Source organism: Pleurodeles waltl, chromosome 9, assembly GCF_031143425.1.
Source record: "Pleurodeles waltl isolate 20211129_DDA chromosome 9, aPleWal1.hap1.20221129, whole genome shotgun sequence".
NCBI classification, from domain to species: domain Eukaryota; kingdom Metazoa; phylum Chordata; class Amphibia; order Caudata; family Salamandridae; genus Pleurodeles; species Pleurodeles waltl.
The window spans coordinates 95,014,713-95,036,926 of record NC_090448.1 but is presented as its reverse complement, the minus strand read 5'-3'; the positions used below and the strand labels follow the sequence as shown (position 1 = coordinate 95,036,926).

At 42.5% G+C, this 22,214-nt stretch overlaps 1 protein-coding gene across 1 annotated transcript in view; it reads right to left on the bottom strand.

Moving 5' to 3' along the window:
- The window catches only part of SUMF1 (sulfatase modifying factor 1), a 278,363-nt gene that overhangs the window by 65,078 nt on the left and 191,071 nt on the right, over positions 1–22,214 (bottom strand). Inside the window, exons 6-7 of the mRNA XM_069206353.1 lie at positions 8,143–8,257; positions 1,002–1,115 (exon numbers count right to left, since the gene is read on the bottom strand). Coding sequence (XP_069062454.1) covers positions 1,002–1,115; positions 8,143–8,257 — 229 coding nt within the window. The remainder of the gene's footprint in view (positions 1–1,001; positions 1,116–8,142; positions 8,258–22,214) is intronic.

Sequence of the window (22,214 nt, the reverse complement as noted above, 5' to 3'; positions counted from 1 at the left end):
TGGAAAGCAGCTTCTTTATGAACAGACTGGCTGCGGTAATGTTTAGACAGAGCCGGCAGGGATGAGGCCGAATAGGTAAACAGCCAGTGTTGAATATATTTAAAGTGTTGCACCCCTGAGGAAGTAAGTGCGGGGAGTTATTACGGGTGTGATGGGCGATATGCATTTGTCTGGCCGATTTTCTACAGATGGTCAACTGGGCCATGTAGCCTATTGTGGGCCTTTCTAAAATCCCACCTGCTCAGGATGAAATCAATCAAGACCTTAGAAAGGCAGTGAGGGGTGCTTAGAAGCTTCGTGGACAATCAGCCTATGAAGCGAAAAGTCCAGATGTACATTGCTGCTGACATACAAGATACTTAACCCAACTATGAAGCCATCAAATAATCCCACTGGTGCTTAGCCTATGAGAAAATCATAGTTCATGAAAACATTCACACCGTGACTGATGAACCAATTGCAGGCCGCCATGGACCAGAAGAAGTACAACAAAGAGTTTTGGCTTTGCGTGGTACAGTATACAGAGTCTTATAGATGTTCATGGAATATGGATGAACCAATCAAAAAGCTCAACAGATGCACTGATAACATGCTGCCAACTGTGGCCTCACAAACAACAATGCATGATTTCTGGATCCAAAAGAGAAGTGTGCATGATCACACAATTCCCATCAGCATCTTGTTCGCTTTCCTTGTCCCACAGCAAGACGATTCTGCAACAGTGATTTTTTTTTAATTTTGATGTAGCACATAAATTGGCTCAAGGGCATTAGAATATACAAGAGAACCAAATGTTACTTATTCGTTTTTAGGCATGGGAAGATTAAGTGATGTGCCTAGAATCACAAGATGTTAAGCGGAGCCAGATTCCATCCTGGTTTTCCATTCCCAAAGTCGGCAGCTCTAGGCATAGGGCCACATCTCTTAAGCCTTGATGAATTTACTTTTCAGCCAAGTGTCCGCGGTGTTTAAGATGAGGGCGTTAGTCCTAAAACACTTACAGGGTTGTGTGTTTCTTCTGGAGAATGATGTACTGTCCACCAGTCTGCCGTCCACTCCCAGGCATTGCCCACCATATTGTACAGGCCGTATCCATTGGGGGGAAACTCAGTGACCTGAAAAAGTAAAAACAATTAATCAGGTAGGCATGGAGAGCTAACCCAGGGCCATATAAACAGGATAGGAGCAAACACACCCGAGCAGCACACAGTCACACGTGCATCTCAAATATACAGGGGCAGTGCGGTTATACACACACTATGCAAGCTCCACCTGCAAATAAGAGCAGCGCACACACATGAGAAGCCGACACACAAGCATAATTTACATTTGGGCCTCTAACACTGGGTGCAGAATCCAGCAGTCAACACAGAAGAGCATCACAGACACAAAAGCACAAGTGGAACACATACAAAGGGTAGCACACCTGGGCCCCGTACTGGAGAAGTGTACAAGAATACCAAATATGAGGCTTCAACCACATAAGATACACATATTTATAGTATTTATAAAGCACAACTGTGACCATAACTGGTATTCTGGCACTATAGCGACTAGTTGAAGAACAAGGGGGAGAATAAGGAGTATAAGACATATCTAAACCACAAAAAATAATTAGGGAACAGTTAAGTTTTCAAAGCTTTTCTGAATTTCGGCAGCTCTGATTGCATTCTCAAAGTAGATGGTAACACGTTTCACTGCTGAGCAGCTTTAAAAGAAAAAGCTCATCCTCCCATACGAGATCTTCGAAATCTAGACGGCTGCACCAAATTGGCCATAGCTGAGCGCAAAGTTCTAGCTGGAACATATCTTTGCAGTTTACTTTGAAGAAGTACTGGACCCTACCCCTGTAATGCCTCAAACACCAAGCACATTGCTTCACAAATAATCCTTTTTTAGGGTTGAGCCTGCACTAGCATGCGATTGCACCTGCGTATCGCTTGCGAGGCGCTTCAATAGTTAGAAAAGGGCTCGGAGCCCTGTCCATGTCACGTCAGTGTCTTTCATTGGTTCGTGGGCTTGCCTTTTAAAATCTGCTTGCTTTCATTAATGGAAGGCATGCATACATCATGCCTTTTCGGTGGTTAGCCCTCCTCGAGCACAGAGAGCAAGAACTGAAAACATACAAAGCACGCTGTTTTCCGTCCGGTTTGTGGACTACTTGTTATCTTTTTTCGCAGCGCAGTCTCGCTTGGCAGAAGTCGAGCGCTTTGCATGAAATCGACCCTGTTACATAGTTAATTGCACTTTTGCCGGTTACGTAGATAATTGCACTTTTGCCGATAGGTTTCACTACGAGTGAACAGTAGCAGCGCAATCACGCTCTTTTTTTCCATTTAACGTGGCAAGAAAAGTTTTGTTGGGAGTTTACAACTGCGAATTGCTCTACCACGGAGAAATGCGAGACCTGTTGCATTGCAAATGCTTGTTCTATAGGGAGCCAATGCAGTCCCTTAAGAGCACTGGTTGCAGAAGATCTATGGGGACTGTTCAGTGCCAGTTTGGCCGCAGCCAACTGAACTCTTTGAAGTCTCTTAACCAAAAAATCTGGTGCCCCTAGAAGGATGCCTTACAATAGTCCAACGTCCAAGTATGACAATTCTTGTGACCTGGCATGTATAGGTAATACCAGAAATATCTTTCTGAGACTAGGCAGGAGGGCAAATCTGGGACCTGCAACCTTGGTCACATGACTCTCTAGTGAGAGATGGGCATCAAACATAACCCCCATATTTCATACAGCATCCAAGGCATTTATCTCAATTTCTGTGGGAAGGGTCCAGAAGTTAGGGGGTGGTGGGATGGTGCTGGGTTTTTGTTTGGAGCACAACAGATTCAGTTTTGTCCCTATTCAGTGTTAAGGAATTATTATCCATCCAGAATGTAATGTTAAGCATACAAGCTTGAAAGGAGGAGATCTCATCCTGTTGATTAGGGGACATGATCAATTGTGTATCATCGGCATATTTTATAACCGAGATGATGTATCTTTTTATTAAAGTGATTAATGGCCTCATATAAACATTAAATAGATTTAGGCTAAGTGCTGTCCCTTGTGGTACCCCTTCTTTAAGTCTTCTAAAGTAAGGAGACAAGGTCCCCGCCTGACTCCTGTCCTGGAGGTAGAAGCGCATCCATCTGAGTGCAGTACCACCAAGACCACAGGACTCCAGCCTTGTTAGGAGAGTTTCGAGATGAACCGCATCGAATGCTGCAGATAGGTCAAGAGGCATCAAAACACTCATGAATTATTCAACAGCAGCGAGATTCTTAGGCAGCCAACTAAGATGCCACCTGCACAGGGTGGCTAATAGCCTCATTAGCAGTGGCAGCAAATAGAACCAGCTACTGCCCCATGGCCTGTGAAGTGGGTGGACACTTTTCACTAATAGAATCAGAAAGGCCTGCAACAGACTTTGCACCAAGACCCATACAATTAGATGCAACCATAAGCAAAAAATAGCAGATTGCTATTTCCCATAAATGTCAACCAAAACCTAGATATACTAAAAGAACAGCACAAAAAAATAGCGCGCACGTAACTCAATTACTGCAATGCACACAGGAAGTAAACAGAGGCCCATCCCACATACACACTTCACTCAGAGGCAGCACACCCAGGCCCAATACAAACAATGTACATATTAAAAAACACTGTACACACAACAGCAAAGAAACGTGGAGGAGACGTGCACAAGTAACACAGGTACACATTTGCAGCAAACTGGGGACCAAGTACATTTTAACATCAGAAACACGGTGCAGAGACAGCTCCTACACACAAACACATGTGTTGCAAGTCACAAACATGAGAGCACACAATGACTCTAAAAATATGAGTTGCACCTGCAAGTGGAGTTAAATCAGTGCTTGCAGCTGGGGGCTTGATTGTGTTTGGCACACAGGGTTATTCCATGGCAGTATAAGATGTGATGTGTTTGAGCGTGGGAGCGGAGGCTGGTCCATGCTGAGGGGTATATGGGCGGTGTTTGGCAATGGTGGCTGGTTTGCTCATGGGTTTTGCAGCATGGAGTAAAGAACTTGGTTGTGCTTTAGAATAGAAAGTGCCTGGGCTTGGGAATGCAGCCGGCAGCATGCTTTAGAGCACGTGTGTATTGTTCTTTGTAGTTTGACATGCTCGGTTCAGGAGAGACAGCTTAGAAATACTGGATAATGTTCAAGATGTGCCTGCAGTAGTGAGTTTGTCAACTTTTTGAATTCTAATTATTTTAACATAAGGTTCACCTGGGAACATAGTGTAACCTGTATATCTTTTTTGGATGTCGAACTTTTTATCCGTCAAGACAAGATTGAAAGTCGCTTGTATAGAAAGAGTACAGCCTGCAATTCCATTCTGCACGCTAGCAGTGCACATCCAAAACATCAAATTTACTCCATTCCCTATGGAGAAATGGTACGTGCCAGAAGGAATTGCAGTATGGATATGGATTTTTGTGATAATATTCGAGATATGTCATCTAGATTCAAGCTCCGGGGTTACCCTGCTGGTATTTTGGCAAAGGCACGCAGTAGAGTTGGTCGCTTATCCAGGGCCGACACTTTGAGACATAGGGACAAAGTATCCGACAATAATATAAGATGTGTAGTTGACTACACTCCGGCATCATCGACTCTTCTCAGAAGCATGAAGAAATATTGGCATATACTTCAGGCAGACACTACTCTTAAGGGTTTAATATCTGAATCACCAGTGTTTACTTACCGTAGGGGTAGAACCCTTAAAAATATTTTGAGTCCGAGCTATCCTTTAAAACTGCAACAGGACAATTGGCTCACTACCCGTAGCAAGGGGTTTTTCAAGTGTGGTCGATGTGGGATGTGTAACTGAGTAGATCGGGGATCTCTTCCTTTGATAGTTTGATGGGGGATACATTTTATATCACCTCCCACATTACCTGTGATAGCTGTTTTGTTATCTATATGATTATATGCAAATGTGGCTTATATTACATTGGTAGTACAATCAGATTCCTTAAAGTTAGAATCAGTGAACACTATAGAGCCTTGAGATATCGTGATGAACGCTATCCCATTGTCACACACATGAGTCAGTGTTCTAGACAGACTAATGTATGGAATTTTGAATTTTTGGCTTTGATATGGTCCATGCAAATCCACGTGGCGGAAATAGAGAGTTACAATTAAGAAAGAGGGAATGCCTATGGATTCTTAAACTTAGAGCTGTAGAAGTAGGACTTAACTCCAATTATGAGATGGAATATTTTTTGGATTGACACTTCATATACAAGGTTTTCATGTTTTATTATTATGGATTGAATTTGGAGTATGAATATGTGTTCTTCAGTAGTTTGGAAACATTATGTATTGAATATTATATCTATTTCTTAAGTTCTTTTAGTATATTACTCTTGATTTAAATTAAGTGTCCTTTGGGACTTTGGAAATAGTATGCACTGATGTTGATACTCTCACCTAGACAGGTGGTATTATTTTATCTGTCATATGATGTATCTTACTTTGCATTGTTATTTGGAGGCTTTCCCCACTATTGTAACTTTCTTGGTAATAATATAGTTTATTTATATTGTCAACCTAAATGATGTTATTCCCAACATGTCTATTTTAATTGTTTCATTATTTAATATTATGTTACCATCACAGTCTGAATTGTGAAGTGGGAATCGTGGCGCGGGCGTGCGTTTGGTTACAAAATAGGTTACAGCCTTTTGGTTAGCCACTGCTAACTTACACATGAGAACGTGATGGATTGACCTTAGAAATGAAAATTTTCGTTTCTTTATCAATATGATATAACTAAATACTTTATTTTCCAATTATAATTTAATATATACACTTTTTATGCTTCTTAGGGTGAATCTTTTTGCAATGCAATGCGATGTTTAAATGGTTGTAAGAAAAATGTAAGCCAATGCATGTGTATTTCTGTAAAATAAATCGGCGCCCTATTAAAGATGGCGCCCGCATGCCGCCGGTTCAGTAGCTTAAATGTTGAGATATTTGCGGTCGCGCTTTGACTGGTACGCGCGTGCCGGATGTGTTATTTGTTCAGTAATGGCGGCCGATTATAACGCTCATCGGGGCTGTGGTCTTGGAGCCGGTAACCCGAGCTCCGTGCACACGAATAGATATTGTAACTTCAGGTGAGCAAAGAAGGTGCATTAATCTTTAAATACACTACTTTGATGTTACAACTTGTATTGTAGTATCAGTGGTTCTAGACCTTTATTTGAATGTTTTAGGTGCCGAATACACTTGTTGGATATACATGCTGACAAAAGTAGATCTTTACAAACGGGTAGGTGATTGGATACATTGCATTTTGGTGGAGCTTGTGGACACTTATGCTTGTCTTTTGGAAGTTTTTCTTATTAGTGTTTGATATTATTTTTTCACAGTACTTTTATTAATCGATTTTGGTTGGTGCACTAGTGCTGCTTTGGAATTTTCAGTGAGGTATGTTCTTATCTGATTTGGTTCACGTTATTTATTAGATGTGGTTGTTGAGTACAACACATGGGTTTCTGATTGATGCACACAGCTTTATATTAATACTATAACTATATTGGAGTCACTATTTTGAGTCATCCGCACGTTTGTGCCGGGGTTGTTCACTTTCACTCTTCACACTGGATGTGATAGTTTAATAATAAATTTGCATATGCATGAAATTTGAAGGATTTATAAAGGGTCCATGTATATTATTTTGAATGTGCTAATTGACATAGATTGTCACTTATTTCCGTGACTTGTGAGACATTTAATCACACCAACTTTGTAAGACATATGTATTGTTTCTTTTCTCTCTTGTAATTTTTCTATTTGAATATATAAGTGTTGATGTTTGTTATTTCTTGTAGCCTTGAAAAAGTCAAGGGGAGCATACCCCCCCATGACGAAACACGTGTTGGCTGTTCTCCGTGGCTGTTGTCCGTTTTCCTTTTTTGAATGATGGAATCCTTATGCTGCCTTTCGTCATATTAAAAGATGAAATGTTCACGACGTACAGATTTCACTGGATCGTTGTTCAATTATATATATAAATAATCCTCTTAACTAATGATTTACTATGTATTTTCATTAACACTGTGGTGGTTTATTCTTATGAGTGCCTAGGTCCTTGTTCTTAGATTTTTCTATCTGTGTTATCACAGATTTTGGAGGTAGGGAAGATTCGTCCAGGGCCGGGAGCACCTATGTTTATACTATAAGGGGACTGTTGGGAGCGCTTCCTTTTCCCCTAAAAATCTCTTCCCATTGTGATAATTGTGCCTGCAGTATACTCTGGGATGGACTCTGCAATAATGGCTGTGTTAGATGCGACAGTGAAGCCGAGTTGTGTTGGCTGTAGCGGTTTAGTTGATCTTTACCGTAAAAGCGGAGTTGTGCAAGGCAGAAGAAAATGGGCAGTCCTTAACAGCAGAGGCTGGACTGTGCTTGGCACTACAGCCTGGGTTGTATAAATGTAGATGCTGGGTTGTCCTTAGATATACGTCACAACATTGTCACATATCACATCATCAACAATCACCTTATCAAGGCCATAAATTCAATCTACCATGACCTTGTCCTGGGAGATTTATTATTCCAAATCCAGTCCTAACAATTGGTGCATTACAGGCATGTTGAGATCATGACAAGTCAAAGTAATAGTTATATGGATATAATGGTTTTGACCTTCTGATGAAAGTTGATGTAACGGAGATGTGCTTGACTGTAGAGGTTGGGCTGTGGTTTGAGACAGAAGATCAGTGGTGCTTAGTGGTAGAGGATCCACTGGGTTTGGCGGTAGAGGATCGGCTGGGCTTGGCAGTAAAGGATCGGCTGGGCTGTAGAGGATCAGCTGGGTTTGGCGGTAGAGGATCGACTGGGCTTGGGGGTAGAGGATCGACTGGGCTTGGGGGTGGAGGATTAGCAGGGCTTGGCTCTAGAGGATCGGCTGTGATTGGAGGTAGAGGGTTAGTTGTGCTTGATGTGAGAGGCTCAGTTGGACTCTATTGCCAGATAGACCTGGCCTTTTCACTAGAGACAGGGCCAACTTAGCATCTACTGTCAGCTACAGTCCAGTTTCTGTGGTTGAGTTCAACATGCTAGAAAAAGCTGTTTTTTCACTGCTGAGCAATATTAAAATAGAGAACTTACGGGAGAAGTCTGAAGGTAACCGTCCTCAGCAGTGTTACTTGTTGGGAAGACTCCTTGCCAGATGTTTGCCTGATGCTGCCCTTTTGGTTCCAGCTTGTTCCCCCACGGGAATAGTCTGTGCAAAGAGAAAAAGACCAAGTGTCAAAAACTGGGTTGCTGGTTGAGGGGGATGAAAACCTACTCAAGCAGACACCACAATCCTTGTGAGGGTGAAGTCACAAGCAAACTCCAAATTCACCTGTGCTTTACCCCCTGGTAGCTTGGCACAGATCAGTCAGGCTTAACTTGGAGGCAATGTGTGTGCAACACTTCAAATAGTAACACAGTGACAACACACGACAAAAAGGTCACACAACGAATGTAAAAAAAAAAAAAGACTGATTTTATTTATAAAAAAAAAAAAAAAAAAAAAAAACAAGACCAAAATGACATCCAATCAGTAGAATCTGAGATATACAGGTTTTAAGATTTAAGTGAAAATAGTGGCGAAAAACACAAAGCGCCAAATATCCAGTTCCACCAGACTGTGACAAAGTCACAAATACAGGCCGACCATGATGGAGCATGGTCTGACTACAGGTACCTTGTTAGGCCCACTGAACAAGAGCACATGAGGTCCTGGCTGTGGACCGTTGCAAGGTCCCGCGCTGAGGTGATACATCGGTCCCAAGGTTGTGCGTTGCGCAGTCCTGCATAGTCCGAGGATCCCGCGGGCAAGGGCTTGAGATGAGAAGTTGGCATCAAAGATGCATTGCGCAATCTAGGCAAAGCATTAGTTCTGAAGAGTTGTGAGGCTGCGATGCACGAACCTGCTTCGTTTTTAAGGCTGCTGTCAATAAGGAATTTGTGGTGCTTGGGCCTGTGTCAGGAAAGCTTCGCACAGGTGGCAGTTCCGAAGCAGAGATGCAATGGTTCAGCTGGATTCACAGATAGGATGGCAGAGCACCTTCAGGTCCACTTCAAAGAGTCCAGGACTGGGGTGGCACCACTTGGCAGGGTAGAACTCAGAGATGGCAGAGTCCAGCTGCTGGGTTCAGGGTTACTAGAGCCTTCTGCCCCGGAGGCTCTAGTCAGGAGGCCAGCCAACTAGCCCTTTGAGTCACTTTGGAGTCCTGGGTTCAACAGATGAGGGTCCAGTCATTCTCACTCAGGCAAGAAAGCAGCAGGTCAGCAAGACAGTAGTCCTGCAGGGCAGCAGTCCGCAGAGGGGCAGTCCTTTCAGCAGCACAGCAGTAGTTTTTCCTGGCAGAGTATTCACAGGAGCAGAAGTGTACTGAAGAGGTGGTGTCTGAGGTCCAATATATATACATTTGGTGCCCTACCATCGGAAGGTGGGAGAAGCTTTTAGAAATGTTCATTAAATTACACTGACTTCCTGCTTTCCCTGCCCCTGCTCCAGACTAACTACAGTGGGTATACAGCCCTTTGTGTCGAGGCAAAACACAGATAATTCAAGCCTATACAAGTGTAAGTAGGGCTATGATCAGCTCCACCCTCCCATCTTGCCAGTGATGGACCCTCTAGACACATCTAAGCAGGCTACAGGCACCAAAAGGCTAAGGCAGGAAAATGCCAACGTTCTAAAATGGCACTTTAAATTTTTAATTTAAAATCAGACTCCAATAGAATAGGATTATTCATTACAATCCAAAGACACCAATATGAACTGCTTACCTGCACTAATTTGGAAATTATCACTTATTAAATGTAATAAGGTAACTCAATTTTTAGCGTGGGGGAGAAGTAGGCCTTTGCAGTAGGGAAAAAATTATTTCAGAGTTTTTCACTGCCAGGACATATGAAACTTAAAAGTACCAGTCCTACATTTTAAATACACTGCATTCCGCCCACTGGGCTGTTCAGGACCTACCTTAAGGGTGACTTATATGCATTAGAAAGGAAGGTTTGGGACTGGCAAAAGGTTTATTTTGCCAGGTAGAAGTTGCCAGGAGTTTCAAACTCGACACACAGGCTCCAATGGCAGACCTGAGACATGTTCAAGGGGTTATTGAAGCGGGTGGCAAAATCAGTGATGCAGGCCCACATGTAGCATTTAATTTTAAGGTGCTGGGTACATGGAGTGCCAATCTACTAGGGACTTACAAGTAAATTAAATATGCCATTTGGGGCTAAGCCAATGTTCCCATGTTTTAAGAAATGAACACATGCTCTTTAGCACAGTTTAGCAGTGGTAAAGTGTGCAGAGTCCTAAAGCCAGCAAAAACGAGATCAGCAAAAATAAGGGGATGAAGGCAAAATGTTTGGGGGGGAAGAGGGAGAGACCAGACCACCCTAATGCTGACACCAAGGGATGCTGTTAATGGGAAGAGAAAGCAAGGCAATGAAAAGTGAGTGATAAGGAACTGAATAAGCGAAAGAGACCAGAAAATGACCTAAAATTCTATAGAAAAAAAGAAATGGAAATAGAAATAAATCAAAGAATGGAAAAAAAAAAAATTATACTAGCAATGCCAACGATTATATTTTTAATTGAATAAAGAACAGACACTAATAACTATTTAAGTAACAGACCAAATTAATTGTACCGATTAGCTTCACAAATTAATGTATTATTAACTGTTGTTTTTTTTTCTCTTAAGAATGAAAAACTAAGCTAACGTTAAAATGAACATAACACAACAAGTTTATGTGGGGACATGTTTATGCCCAACTAGGACTCTTGGCGCTAGGGAGAGAGATTACGTATGTTTTGGGGAAACCAACCAAAAAGTAGCAAATAATATGAAAGGAGGACAAGCAAAATATGAATGTTTAAAAAAGGGTTGGACTGAGGATACAAAGATGGAACGGGAGAAAGACCGGTAAAAGAAAGGTAAATTTTGCAAATGAAAAAATGAAAAATCACCTGACGGGAGGTGCTCAAAGTCAGAGAATGAGAGACAAAAGGTGGAAAGGATGAATGCAGAGGGCACATTTCACGTAAATCTATTTTTAAATCGCTTCTTATCAGCAGCCAAGAGGGAGGCCACAAAGAGCTTCCGATCACTATCTGTGCACCTTCCTGACGGTGACCGCTCCAATCATCCATCGCCCGGACCTGCAAAAGACGCACATAGAGCAAACATTTTTGTACTTTTATGGTCACTGGACCTGAATGTTCCACCGGCTGCGACAGGCAATCTATTTTCGACGAGATGACCCAGAAGGCATGTTCTAAACAACAGTATTTCAAGGTTGCAAACGGATATTTTCTGGGAAACTTCCTGGAGCTCAGTCAAAAGAGAACCTAAAAGGGATTCAGTCCTCATTTCTGGTGCCATCTGCAGCTGAGAGCCGCATCTGAGGGCTACGGACTTCAGGACAGGTAGACAGGTCGACATGATGCCGCCAGCGTAGGTTGTGACGGCCCAGAGCGGGGTTAAGGTTGATGGGACAGGAAAACAACATGTAGAAGTAACCACATCCAGCTGTATAGAAAGAGCCCCAAGATTCTTGAGGTAAACAAAAATGCAGCTGAAGTTAACTGGGTGCTAAACGACCGAACCAGACACTGGCTTCAGAAAATTCAACTTGAAGCAGGTCTTCCTGGAGACTCTCTCTACATGAACCTTAACCTCTGACGTTCATCTATTTTTGACACGTGAAGTATTCCAAACTTGGTACTTTGGATAATATTTTAGCTGATTGCACCAGTCTCTCTGATGATGGCCGTGCCATCCCGTGTTGGCTGCTGTGGCATTGTACCCGCTTCCATGTCCTGATGCCCCTCCTACAACAACTTTCTCATGCTTCTGGGTCAGGAGTTGTGGCAAAGGGGCAGGGCCTGCAGGCGCTCTCAGAGTGCCATAATGCAGCCAGGTCTAAAATGGAAGGTCATACAGTAAAAACAACAAGCTCTGACTTGAGAAGGAGAGATGCCTTTGTAGAATGTGGTGGATGTAGGCAGCATTTTGGTATGCTGCCAATATACCTCTGAAAACTCGCCAGCAGTCCACGCCGACACCGGCCAACACCGGTAGAAGTTAGACCATGGGAGGTGTAGGTGTAGAAAGTGATCTGTGGCAAAGAAGAGCAAGGGAAAGGCTGAATGTGTGCTGGGTTTGCAAGTAATAGCCACGGGCACTCTCATTTGGGGATCTGGACTTATTTTTCATCAGACTTTGACCCAGAGTAAGAGAGACAAAGGCAGAAAAGGAAGAAGGAGGAAAAGAAAAAGAGAAATAAAAATAAAAATGAAAAAAAAACTGCAAGATTGAGATAAAGACAGGACATGTAGGTGGACGAAAGAGCCAGGAGTTGGAACCAAGACTAGGCAGCCTTGATGTTTGGCACACCGGCATTCAGCAGAGGGATACTAAGAAAACCTCTGGACCCCAGTTTTTTTTATTTTTTATTAAACAATGGGCAGGGACAATCCCCATGAAAAAAACTGAGCTGAATCAGAGGAATAGAGATGTGTGCACATGTGCAAGAACCGAAAAAAGGTGACGGTGTGAGGCCACAACCCGCCCCGGAAAAAAAAACACATTACATAAATGGAAACATTTACTGGATCTCCGAACAGCACGTGTCTTGTGGATTAAAAAGAGACACAAAGAGAGTATTAAGTTGCTTTGTCGCAGTGAAAGAACCCACGCATGGCCTGATGCTGCCTTTTGCACTAAGCCATGACCGACAGTGCTGAACCCGCTGGAAGCTAGAACACAGCATCACCCACGTGCAGCACAACACACCTCCCCAAAATAGAGAAGACAAAATTAGACACAATTAAATTGAAAACGCATAAACGAGTCAGTTCGGGAATCAACATAAAGAAAGCTTGTACTTCTGAGAAGACACTGATAAGAGTTTTAGATAACAGAGGGACCACACCACTAGATCAGACCTTGCAGGTGCAGGACATCTTCTGAACCCCACTCCGGTACATCCAAGATCAAAATAATTTCCTGTGGGTGTCTCAAGAGTCTGACTAGGAGTGGAATGACAGTCTTCTTCAATGACAAGAAGCATGTAAAGAATCTTGAAGAAAAACATCTCCCTGGTCTGTATCATTACTTTCCTGCTACCACAGTTCCACATCTGTGGCACCACCCCAAGGCTCTAACTCAAATGGAAAACAAATCTAACTTTTTGGGTGAGGACCTTAGCCAGGACCAAATCACCCACCTGGAGGTCAGAGCTGCATGCGGGCAATGCTCCAGACACTGGTGTTCTTAATGTGTCTTCCAAAAAGCCAGCATGGCGTTGTGCAGGAGCAGTAGGAGTTCACGAATAACAATGGGAAATAGTGCCTGTCACATATCAAGCCATGAATAGTTGGGCAGAGGAATGCCTATGAGTAGATGCATAGTGTCGAGATACTGCTGTAGAAAGGAGTAGATGGATCATTCAAAATTGAGATCCAAAGTAAACGCTATTTGAATTGGATTTTGTTTTTACAAAATGAGCATGAAATTATCAGCCTCTACATTTGCTTCAGCCTCTCCATTTGCTTAAGGCCACCTTGTGGTGATCTTAAAATGTGGAGACTTGAGATAGTTTGTAAACTGTTTGCAAAATGAAATAGTGATCCATTGATGCTCCACAACTCCTTGGTGAGTCTACGAATTGCAATAACTTTCTTGAAAATTAGAAGACCTATCAAGTGGGCCTTTCTACTTTTTCAGTTACATCCACTTTTTAGAGGACATCTCTCATTCTCTTCCACTTAGTGAAGGCCACTTGGCGGTGGTGTGGAGTGACTGAGTGTATGGTTTGGTGGCTGTGCATTTGAACTGATTTTCCTTTCAGGCAGACGATACTGTGAATGAAACGATACTTCAAACTTGCACAACATGTCATCTAGCTTACAGGTTTGATTACTTAGGCCAAACTGAATGAGATTACTTCTTTCCACTGTGTGTCAGCTTGGTGGCATATATCTTAACTCTCCCCAAGTGTCCACGCACTTGAGAAGGCTGGTGTTTTCATAGGCAAAAAAGCAGACCGAGGTGGAATGACCAATGGTGGAGGCGTGATCTGGTCATTTTATAACTGCAGCGGTCAGTGTGAAGGGCTGGTTGTGTAAAAGTTCCACTGTGTGGTCAAGCTCCATGATGGGACTCTCACATATCAAAGGTGCAAGCAGTATCTCTACAGAGCACAAGTAACCCCCTTGACTATACAACTCATGAGTGGTACAAAGGTCTGTACGGGACGACTGAAAACAGTGATGGATGGGGCACGGATCAGATTGGTGAGAGCGCAAATCTTAAGTATATCAAGAGTATGCACGACAATTACCTGGCTTCAAGAATTTGTCTGAAATGTACCTGTGTGTTACAGAAGTGTCCACAGAACAGATAGATTCTAAGTGATTTCACTTGTATTTGTTTTCATTTTATTTGTATTTTTTTTGTTTTCTGCAGAGGATATACCCTGCTGAGGCTCAAGGTTTATTTTGTTGTTGCTCTTTTAATACCTACTAATACTACTTTCCTACCCAGGTTTTGATTAATTCCTGGTCCTTCTGGTCACTAGGACGTTGGACTGTGCTGTCCATGCTGTGTGCTACCAGACCTAGAAGTGTGTCTCCTTGAGCTTCTGGGTCACATTGCTCCTCTATTTCAGCAAATGTTATGTGCCTGTAAAAGTGTAAAGCAGGCACACCTTAAGGATTTTGGGGCCCTGGGCCAAACGTATTTCGGGGGCTCCTGTTCCTAAGAGTTTTAACCATTGATCCAAATTTAGCTTTTTCATGCCATCTCTGGCCAGGTCACCGACAGTGAACAGTTGCACAGGCCCAAATTCTAAACGCGTTTACATCTAATATTCAGGGGTAGTGATGTGTGTTTTCAGTATTGTAACACAGTAGCAGTGCATTAATATTACTGCAAATAATCTGTGACACCCTCCTATTTCTCCTTTGTGAAGTCCTGTTTTGATCTAAAGGAAACTTTTTTTTATGGATGTTGCATGAAACATACACATTTCTCTGCATAATGTTAGTATTAGGCCCTCACACATCACCCACGTTAAAAATAAATGAAAGGAAAATGGTATTTAAATAATAAGTTTAAGGATTATTTAATGTCATCAGGGCAAGACTCTGCAGAACAGAGCTAGCTCTCTCAGGGGGGTCTCTTGAAAGGCTGGGGTCTTGGATCAGAGCCCACTTTGGCCATGCCTTTAAACGTCTCTGGAGGAAAGTTGCGGCAAGAGCCAGATGTTCTTTTCACATTCTACGTCAAAGCCTGCCACAATATACATGACTGCAGTGTGGTGCCTGAAGGGAAATCACAGCAGTGCACTTGTCACCCAGTATTTTAAAGGTGTGTAGAGACCGCGAGGTAGCCTAACGAGTTATTAGAACATAGGTATGGGAGATGCATAGACACTGAGAACTACTAACAAAGGGTGCAGATAGAAGTGGGGTCAGACTAGTATCTGCAGTTCACAGGGCTACTAAAGAGGTGCACAAACATAATTAATTAGCACTGCAGCATCTATAGAGTATAGGCCTGCTAGGAGTGTAGCACGTGCACTACTCCACTGCACTACACATTTTTTCCCTCACTGATGGCTTGGTCCTAAGTAGTTTTCCCAACCCCACACACATGCAGTGTGATATATAATGTGCCATGAATACACATCCTTCTGCAGCAGAAAAGATGCACTGTCCCCAGTCATGGGCCATGTTAAATACTTTCAATGTCTGCAGCAGTAGTAAAGAAGCTATGCCCAGCCGTGTGCATGCCTCCCAGAACAAAACACAGCTTAAGTAGGGCCTGCATTGCTGTTTTAAAAATGTACATGGCACGCTCACATGAATTCTTCCAATAGACGAAGAATTACGACTTGCCCGGTTGTTTCGGTTAGGCCCGTCTTTCTCGCCAGACTATTGTTCTTACAAAAGAATCATACATTACATATAAACTGATGAGGGAGTTAATCCATTGGTCTGCTAAACAGACATTCACAGTTGGGTGTATAAGGCAATGAGTCAGACCACTTTACCCATTGGCTCCCTTCACTTTGAGCTATTGTACAAATCCTTCACATATTGTTCGCACCCACCTAAAAATAACTACTTTCTCTTCAGGGACAAGGTTCATTTATTTACATTAGCTTTAAACACATGCTATTTAATTTCCCTGATCAGTTAGAAGGGGCTTTATTTTCTTTCTCCTTTTAAAAGTTATAAAGTGTTTAACATTAGAGTTGCTTGCAAGTTGAGCACTTGATAGGTGATTTATTCTTGAATAACAATAACACAATAATAATAAATCAATGACACTTCACTACTGAAAGATGTGGGATTTAGACAAAAATGCACTAGTAAATGGCCACATTAGCAGGGGCGGCTCATCCATTAGGGCTGAGGAGAGTCACCCTCCCCCCACCAGCAGCAGAAGCTCCAAAACCTTTAACAAACGAAACCATAATAAACCCTGTTTATTACTGTTTTGTTTGTTAAAGGGTTGGGTCACGGGGGTGACAAGCAGTGAGGGGAGTGCACTGTGCCGGCCAAACACACATGCGCAGTAGGCTCGCTCCAGCCCGACACTGTTATGCCTGCACAGGCTCCCAGTCTGCCTGGGAGCGCCCTGGCTGGGTGCTCCCTGCCAATCCTGATGCTGCTTTGAGCAGCGTCAGGATTGGCCGCAGAGCAGGCTGGGAGCCTGTGCCTACAGTGAGACAGAGAGGAGGAGTGGTACAGCGCGGTAATTTTTTCGTTTATTTATTTTACATTTTTTATTACATTTTTTACACCCTCCCACCCACCCCTGCGTGCTGCACCTGCCCTGCTCCTTATAAGCGAAGCAAGACGCGACTGCACATTAGTAAATATATTCTAAATGTAAGATTCTTAATGCACACAGTGGCCATATTTATTGGGCTGCACATTTTCTCACGTTTCTTTTGATGGAGTGTGATGCAATAAAAAATAAATTAGCTATTGTAGAGCGTTAAAGCTAGACCTACTGGTGTTGCCAATGCTTGTTTAAACTTGCAGTATTTTCTTACCACCATGAGCTCTCAGGCACCATCAAGTCAACGTGGGCCATGTCATTCGCACTGTGCCTTTCTGTAACTAGTAGCTCAAAAATGCATAAAACCGGGAAAGAAACATGGATGACGATTTATACAGGATTTTTAATCAATTTTATTTTTTTATCAAAATTATTTTGCAAAAACAAGTTTTATTTCCAGAGCACCCTTTTGTTATCACAAACATAAATCAACTACAGTTTGAGTGTAAGTGAACAAGGACATTAGAGAGTTCGCGGCTAAATAGAGCACTTTTAGTAATGCCAGAAACGGCGGCTTTTTGTGTAGAGAAAATATTTTCTCAAGGTATTGTAAGCCACAGAGACAAGGTACTGTCATGAAAGCGCCTTGAGGATTGCTGGAGGCAGGAAAGCGCCATATATGTAGACACACGCGTGAGGGCGCATCATTGCACGTTTCCGTGCACACACCTCTCCAGCTCCCAGCAGACAGATCTCACGCCTTATGAAAGCCTCGTCCCCCTGACGCCCCTGCTGTGTGTCTCTGGACTCCGGCGCAGGTGGGGTCAGCGCTCCCGCTCAAAGAAGAAACCCACAGTCAATCTGTCGCTTTGTTAAACTGGCTTTCCCGCAGGAAAGCAGATATATTTCTTATCTCTCAATATCCCGTCGCGGTCGGAACCAAACGTGACCACAGGACAGGGAAGTACAAAGACCCCTGCTGATAAATTGGCAGTGGGTCGGTCCAACACAAAACAAAACACACAACATAACAACCCCCACTCCCTGACAGCGCCTCTCCCACCTTACCCTTGTGACACAAAGGGCGTAGTCATAAACTCAACAATTTTAACCGACTAAGAATTTCGTGCTATGTGCACTTACCAATTCACACATGATAAACTCTCCACTGGACCGCAGGCTTTTGTTGGGTACGAGTTTGCATGCTCAGTTTGGATGCACCACGTTTGTAGCGATTACTATATACTGATATCCAAGTATTTTGTACAATGCGCCTGTCCGTGTTCACAAATACCGTGATGCTGGTTAAGAAATATTCAGCTTACAGAGACCATGCCAGGTAACTCTGATGGCTCGGTGACCTAATGCCCCCAAGTGTTTAGATCTGTGCTCGACCCCAAGAGGGTATGCTCAGCCTTTCCTCTTTCCAAGGCCTATACAATGAGTACCATATAGATGGATAGCATTAAATATCTGTCTTACGTGGGCAGTTCAGGTCAAGCTTACATTTTAATCTAAATGAATAAGTACACAGGGAGAGCTTAACTAGGCCGGGTCCATCGGGCCTCAGACCCTGTAGTAATTAAATCAGCCATTGAAAGGGGTCCCCATTATACCCTGTACTCGGTTCCCTTAGCTTTGGTGGCAAAAACACTGATCTATTTCTAAAAAATGAATCTAAAAACGATATAGTAATCGAAGCCAGCAGTGTAGTTTCTCTTTATATTTGACTTGTTTTATTTAACCTTGCATTCCCTAAGAGCGTTAGCTATTTTTAGGATGTTTAGTTTAACACAATGTAATTTTTCATGTTTAAGCCACGCCCCTAATTACACAGGACACACATCTTTTAAAGACCCCCCCACCCCCACACACACACACACGCCCACACACACTTTTTTCCATCCCACTTAAAAAAAACGGCACAGATCCAAAGTTTTCCTTATGAACGTGCCACCTGTGCTGCCAAATGCAGAGGTTGCAAAATACCAGAGCTACATTGGTTTCATCCACCCAATGCCCCTTTCTTCAACCACCCACACTTCCGGTTTATGGTGCATTCATGCAGATTCTTTTAATTCCTGCTTTCCTCTTTAGCCTCCACCATTTTATCTGGGTTAAAGTCAGATTCTGAAAACAAAAGTCCTGTTGTTCATAAAGGAGTGCGGGTGTCCGGCACATTCAAAGGTATGCAGTCTTTACCCTGAGGGCTTTAACCTGCAGGACATTACCACACAGGTAAGTACCACGCAAGCCCTTTTTTGGCACATTACAAAGCACACAGGATTTTTTAAATTCCATAATTATTAGGTCATTAGGAAAATTGGGGGGGGGGGTAAAGGTTTAGGGTGGCAAGGATAATGGAGGGTAGATTTAAAGGGAAGGTAGAGGTAAGGGGAGGTAAAGGGTTTTAGGGGTAAAGTCTTTTTTTAGGGTTTCGGGTGGGTGGAGATAAAGGGCTCTAGGGGTTCAGGGGCAGATACAGGTTTTTTAGGGTTTAGGGGTGGATAGAGAATGTGAGGAGAGGGCCTTTTATGGTTCAGGAGTGGGAAAAGGTAGAGAGTGGTAAGGGATTAGAAAAGGGGAATATAAATATAGTTTCAGTTGTAAAGCAGGTTGCCAGCATTCACCTTATCGGAGGCTGTGCAGGGCTTTGTCGAAGTGCGCTAGCCTACATCCATGACTGCACAAAAGACCTCATCATTCAGTCACAAAAAAAAAAAAAGAGTAGTGCCAGCACACTCGCAAAGGTAATTCAAAGTATGGTAGTGCAGTTTATTTCAAACAAAATAATTGGGGCTTGAAGCATTTTGACTACTTCTGTAGCATATGTATGTATATATATATATATATATATATATATATATATATATATATATATATATATATATATATATATATACACACACACACACGTATATACACACATAGATATATATAGGCTGTGCACAGCATGAGGTTGGGTGTATACAGAGGGGTTGCAAAGGGCATGCGGAGGAGTTGGCCGAAAGGCCTGTCTGCTGACTGGGTCTTGCAAACAACCCCCACTGCGCATGGGCGAAGGCTGTGCGCGGCAGTGGTTGAATTAACGTACAGTGATTATATATTACTTTATGTTACAAAAAAAAAATAGAAATTCACTAAGAAACCCACAGATTACAAGGATGTTATAGTTAGGTTGACATTTTACCTGTACAAAACTAGAGAAATTAAGTAGTTATCATTATACTTATAGTTATACTTATCAGAAGAAACTAGCACTCACATCATTAAGTAACTTTAGGCCATACATTAGATTAGTTATTCTTATAGTAATACTTATGACAAGAAACTGTAACTGCTGAATTTTGATAGTTTTGGATGAGTAAAACATCAACCCAACTATAATGACCCTGAAGCCTTTGATTTTCTCAGTGAATATGTGTGTGTTTAATATATATATATATAAATCTCCATCCAAAAGCAGCCTCCTTCAAGTAAAGAAGAGTCCGGACTCTGTGGTACTGCAAAATATAGTTTAATACATAAACATAGATACTGGCATATACACACACACACATATATATATATATATATATTACATTGCTTTTTTTGACGTGACTATATCTTTGGTACTGTCAAAGAAGTCTTCACAACAATTTCCCCAAAAAGTGTGCCAGTAATTCATTAATAGATGCTCTTAGAGACGTGTGCACCCCGCAGACTCACACACCCACTTTCAGACCCACTTAAACACACACATCCACTCACAGATCCATTCAGACTCAAGCACCCACACACGCAGCAAGTCAGACTCACGCACCCACTCACAGACCAACTCACTCACTCATGCACCCATTCATAGACCCACAAAACCTCACACACTGAGAGCCCCATGCATTGACTGATACATCCACTTACCAACCTATACCGATACTAACACCCATTTTGACACCATACAGATTACAGTTACAAAATACAGTTTAAGTTCACTCAAAAAATCAAATGCTACAGGGGCGTTAAAGTTACAAAATAGAATTAAAAAAAAACTTAGAAATTCACTGAAAAAAAACAAAGGTTACTGGGACATTAAAATTCAGAAATAGACTTAAAAAACCTAAGAAATTCACTGAAACAACCAAGGGTTACAGGGGCATTACAGTTATGCTCACATTTCACTTGTACAAAACCACAGAAATTCAGCAGTTATAGTTACCTGAGCTAACTATTACTTACTCCCCACGCAGTGCACTCCCTATGACCGCACATATTACATCACTAATGACGTGGTCAGTGACATCACTGATGACATCATCTATTGAGTGTGAGTGTTTTCTAAAAGTTCATGAGTGTTAAGCATATTTGCAATATTATACAAGTTACAATAGCATACTTTCTGTACTACTGAGTGATACTATTTCTAATATATATTATGTGAGTGGCTGTGTGTATCCGTGTGTGAGTGGGTATCTGAGTGCCAGTATGTGTGCATATGTAGGATTGTGAATAGCTGTGTGGGTGAGTGAGTGGCTGTGTGAGTAACTATACTGCTGAGAAAGTGTTTATCAGTGGCTGTATCAGAGAGTGAGTGGCTATGTGAGTGGGTGTATGGATGGGTGAGTGGGTGGGTGTATAAATGACTGTGGGTGAGTGAGTGGATGTTTGAATAGCTGCATAAGTAATTGACTGGCTGTGTAATTAGCTGTATAGGTGAGTGGTTATATTGCAGAATAAGTGTCTGTATGAATGGCTGTATTGGTGAGTGAGTGGATGTGAGTGCTTGTATGGATGTGTGAATGGGCATGTAAGTGGTTGTGTGGGTGAGTGCTTGAATGGGCGAGTGAGTGGTTGTGTTGAGAGGCTGTATGGGTTAGTGAGTGGGTGTGTGAGTGGCTGTATAGGTGAGTGGGTGTGTAATAGCTGTATTTGTGTGTGTCTCTTTGAGCGGCTGTAAGGGTGTCTGGTTGTATGAGCAGCTGTGTGGGTGAGTGGTTGTGGGAGTACTTGTATTGGTCTGTGAATGGGTATGTGAGTGTCTGTATGAGAGGTTGTATGGGTGTGTGAGTGGGTGTTTGAGTACTTCTGTGGACGATGTCATCAGTGATGTCATTTGAGATGCCATCAGTGATATCATCAGTGAGGTCACTGACCATGTCATGAGTGACATAATATGTGAGGTAATAAGCAGAGCACTGTGGGGGATTAAGTTATAGTTAGCTCTGGTAAGGGAAACCTAATTTACAACAATGCCATTACAACACAGTGCAGTTACCATGATGCCTTTACCACACAAATGTCTTTGCAATGCAAGACATTACAAAGAAAATCCCTTTACCACTCGTGCCATTACCCCGAGTGGTATTACTACGAATGTGTTTAGCACAAAAGTCTTTACCACGC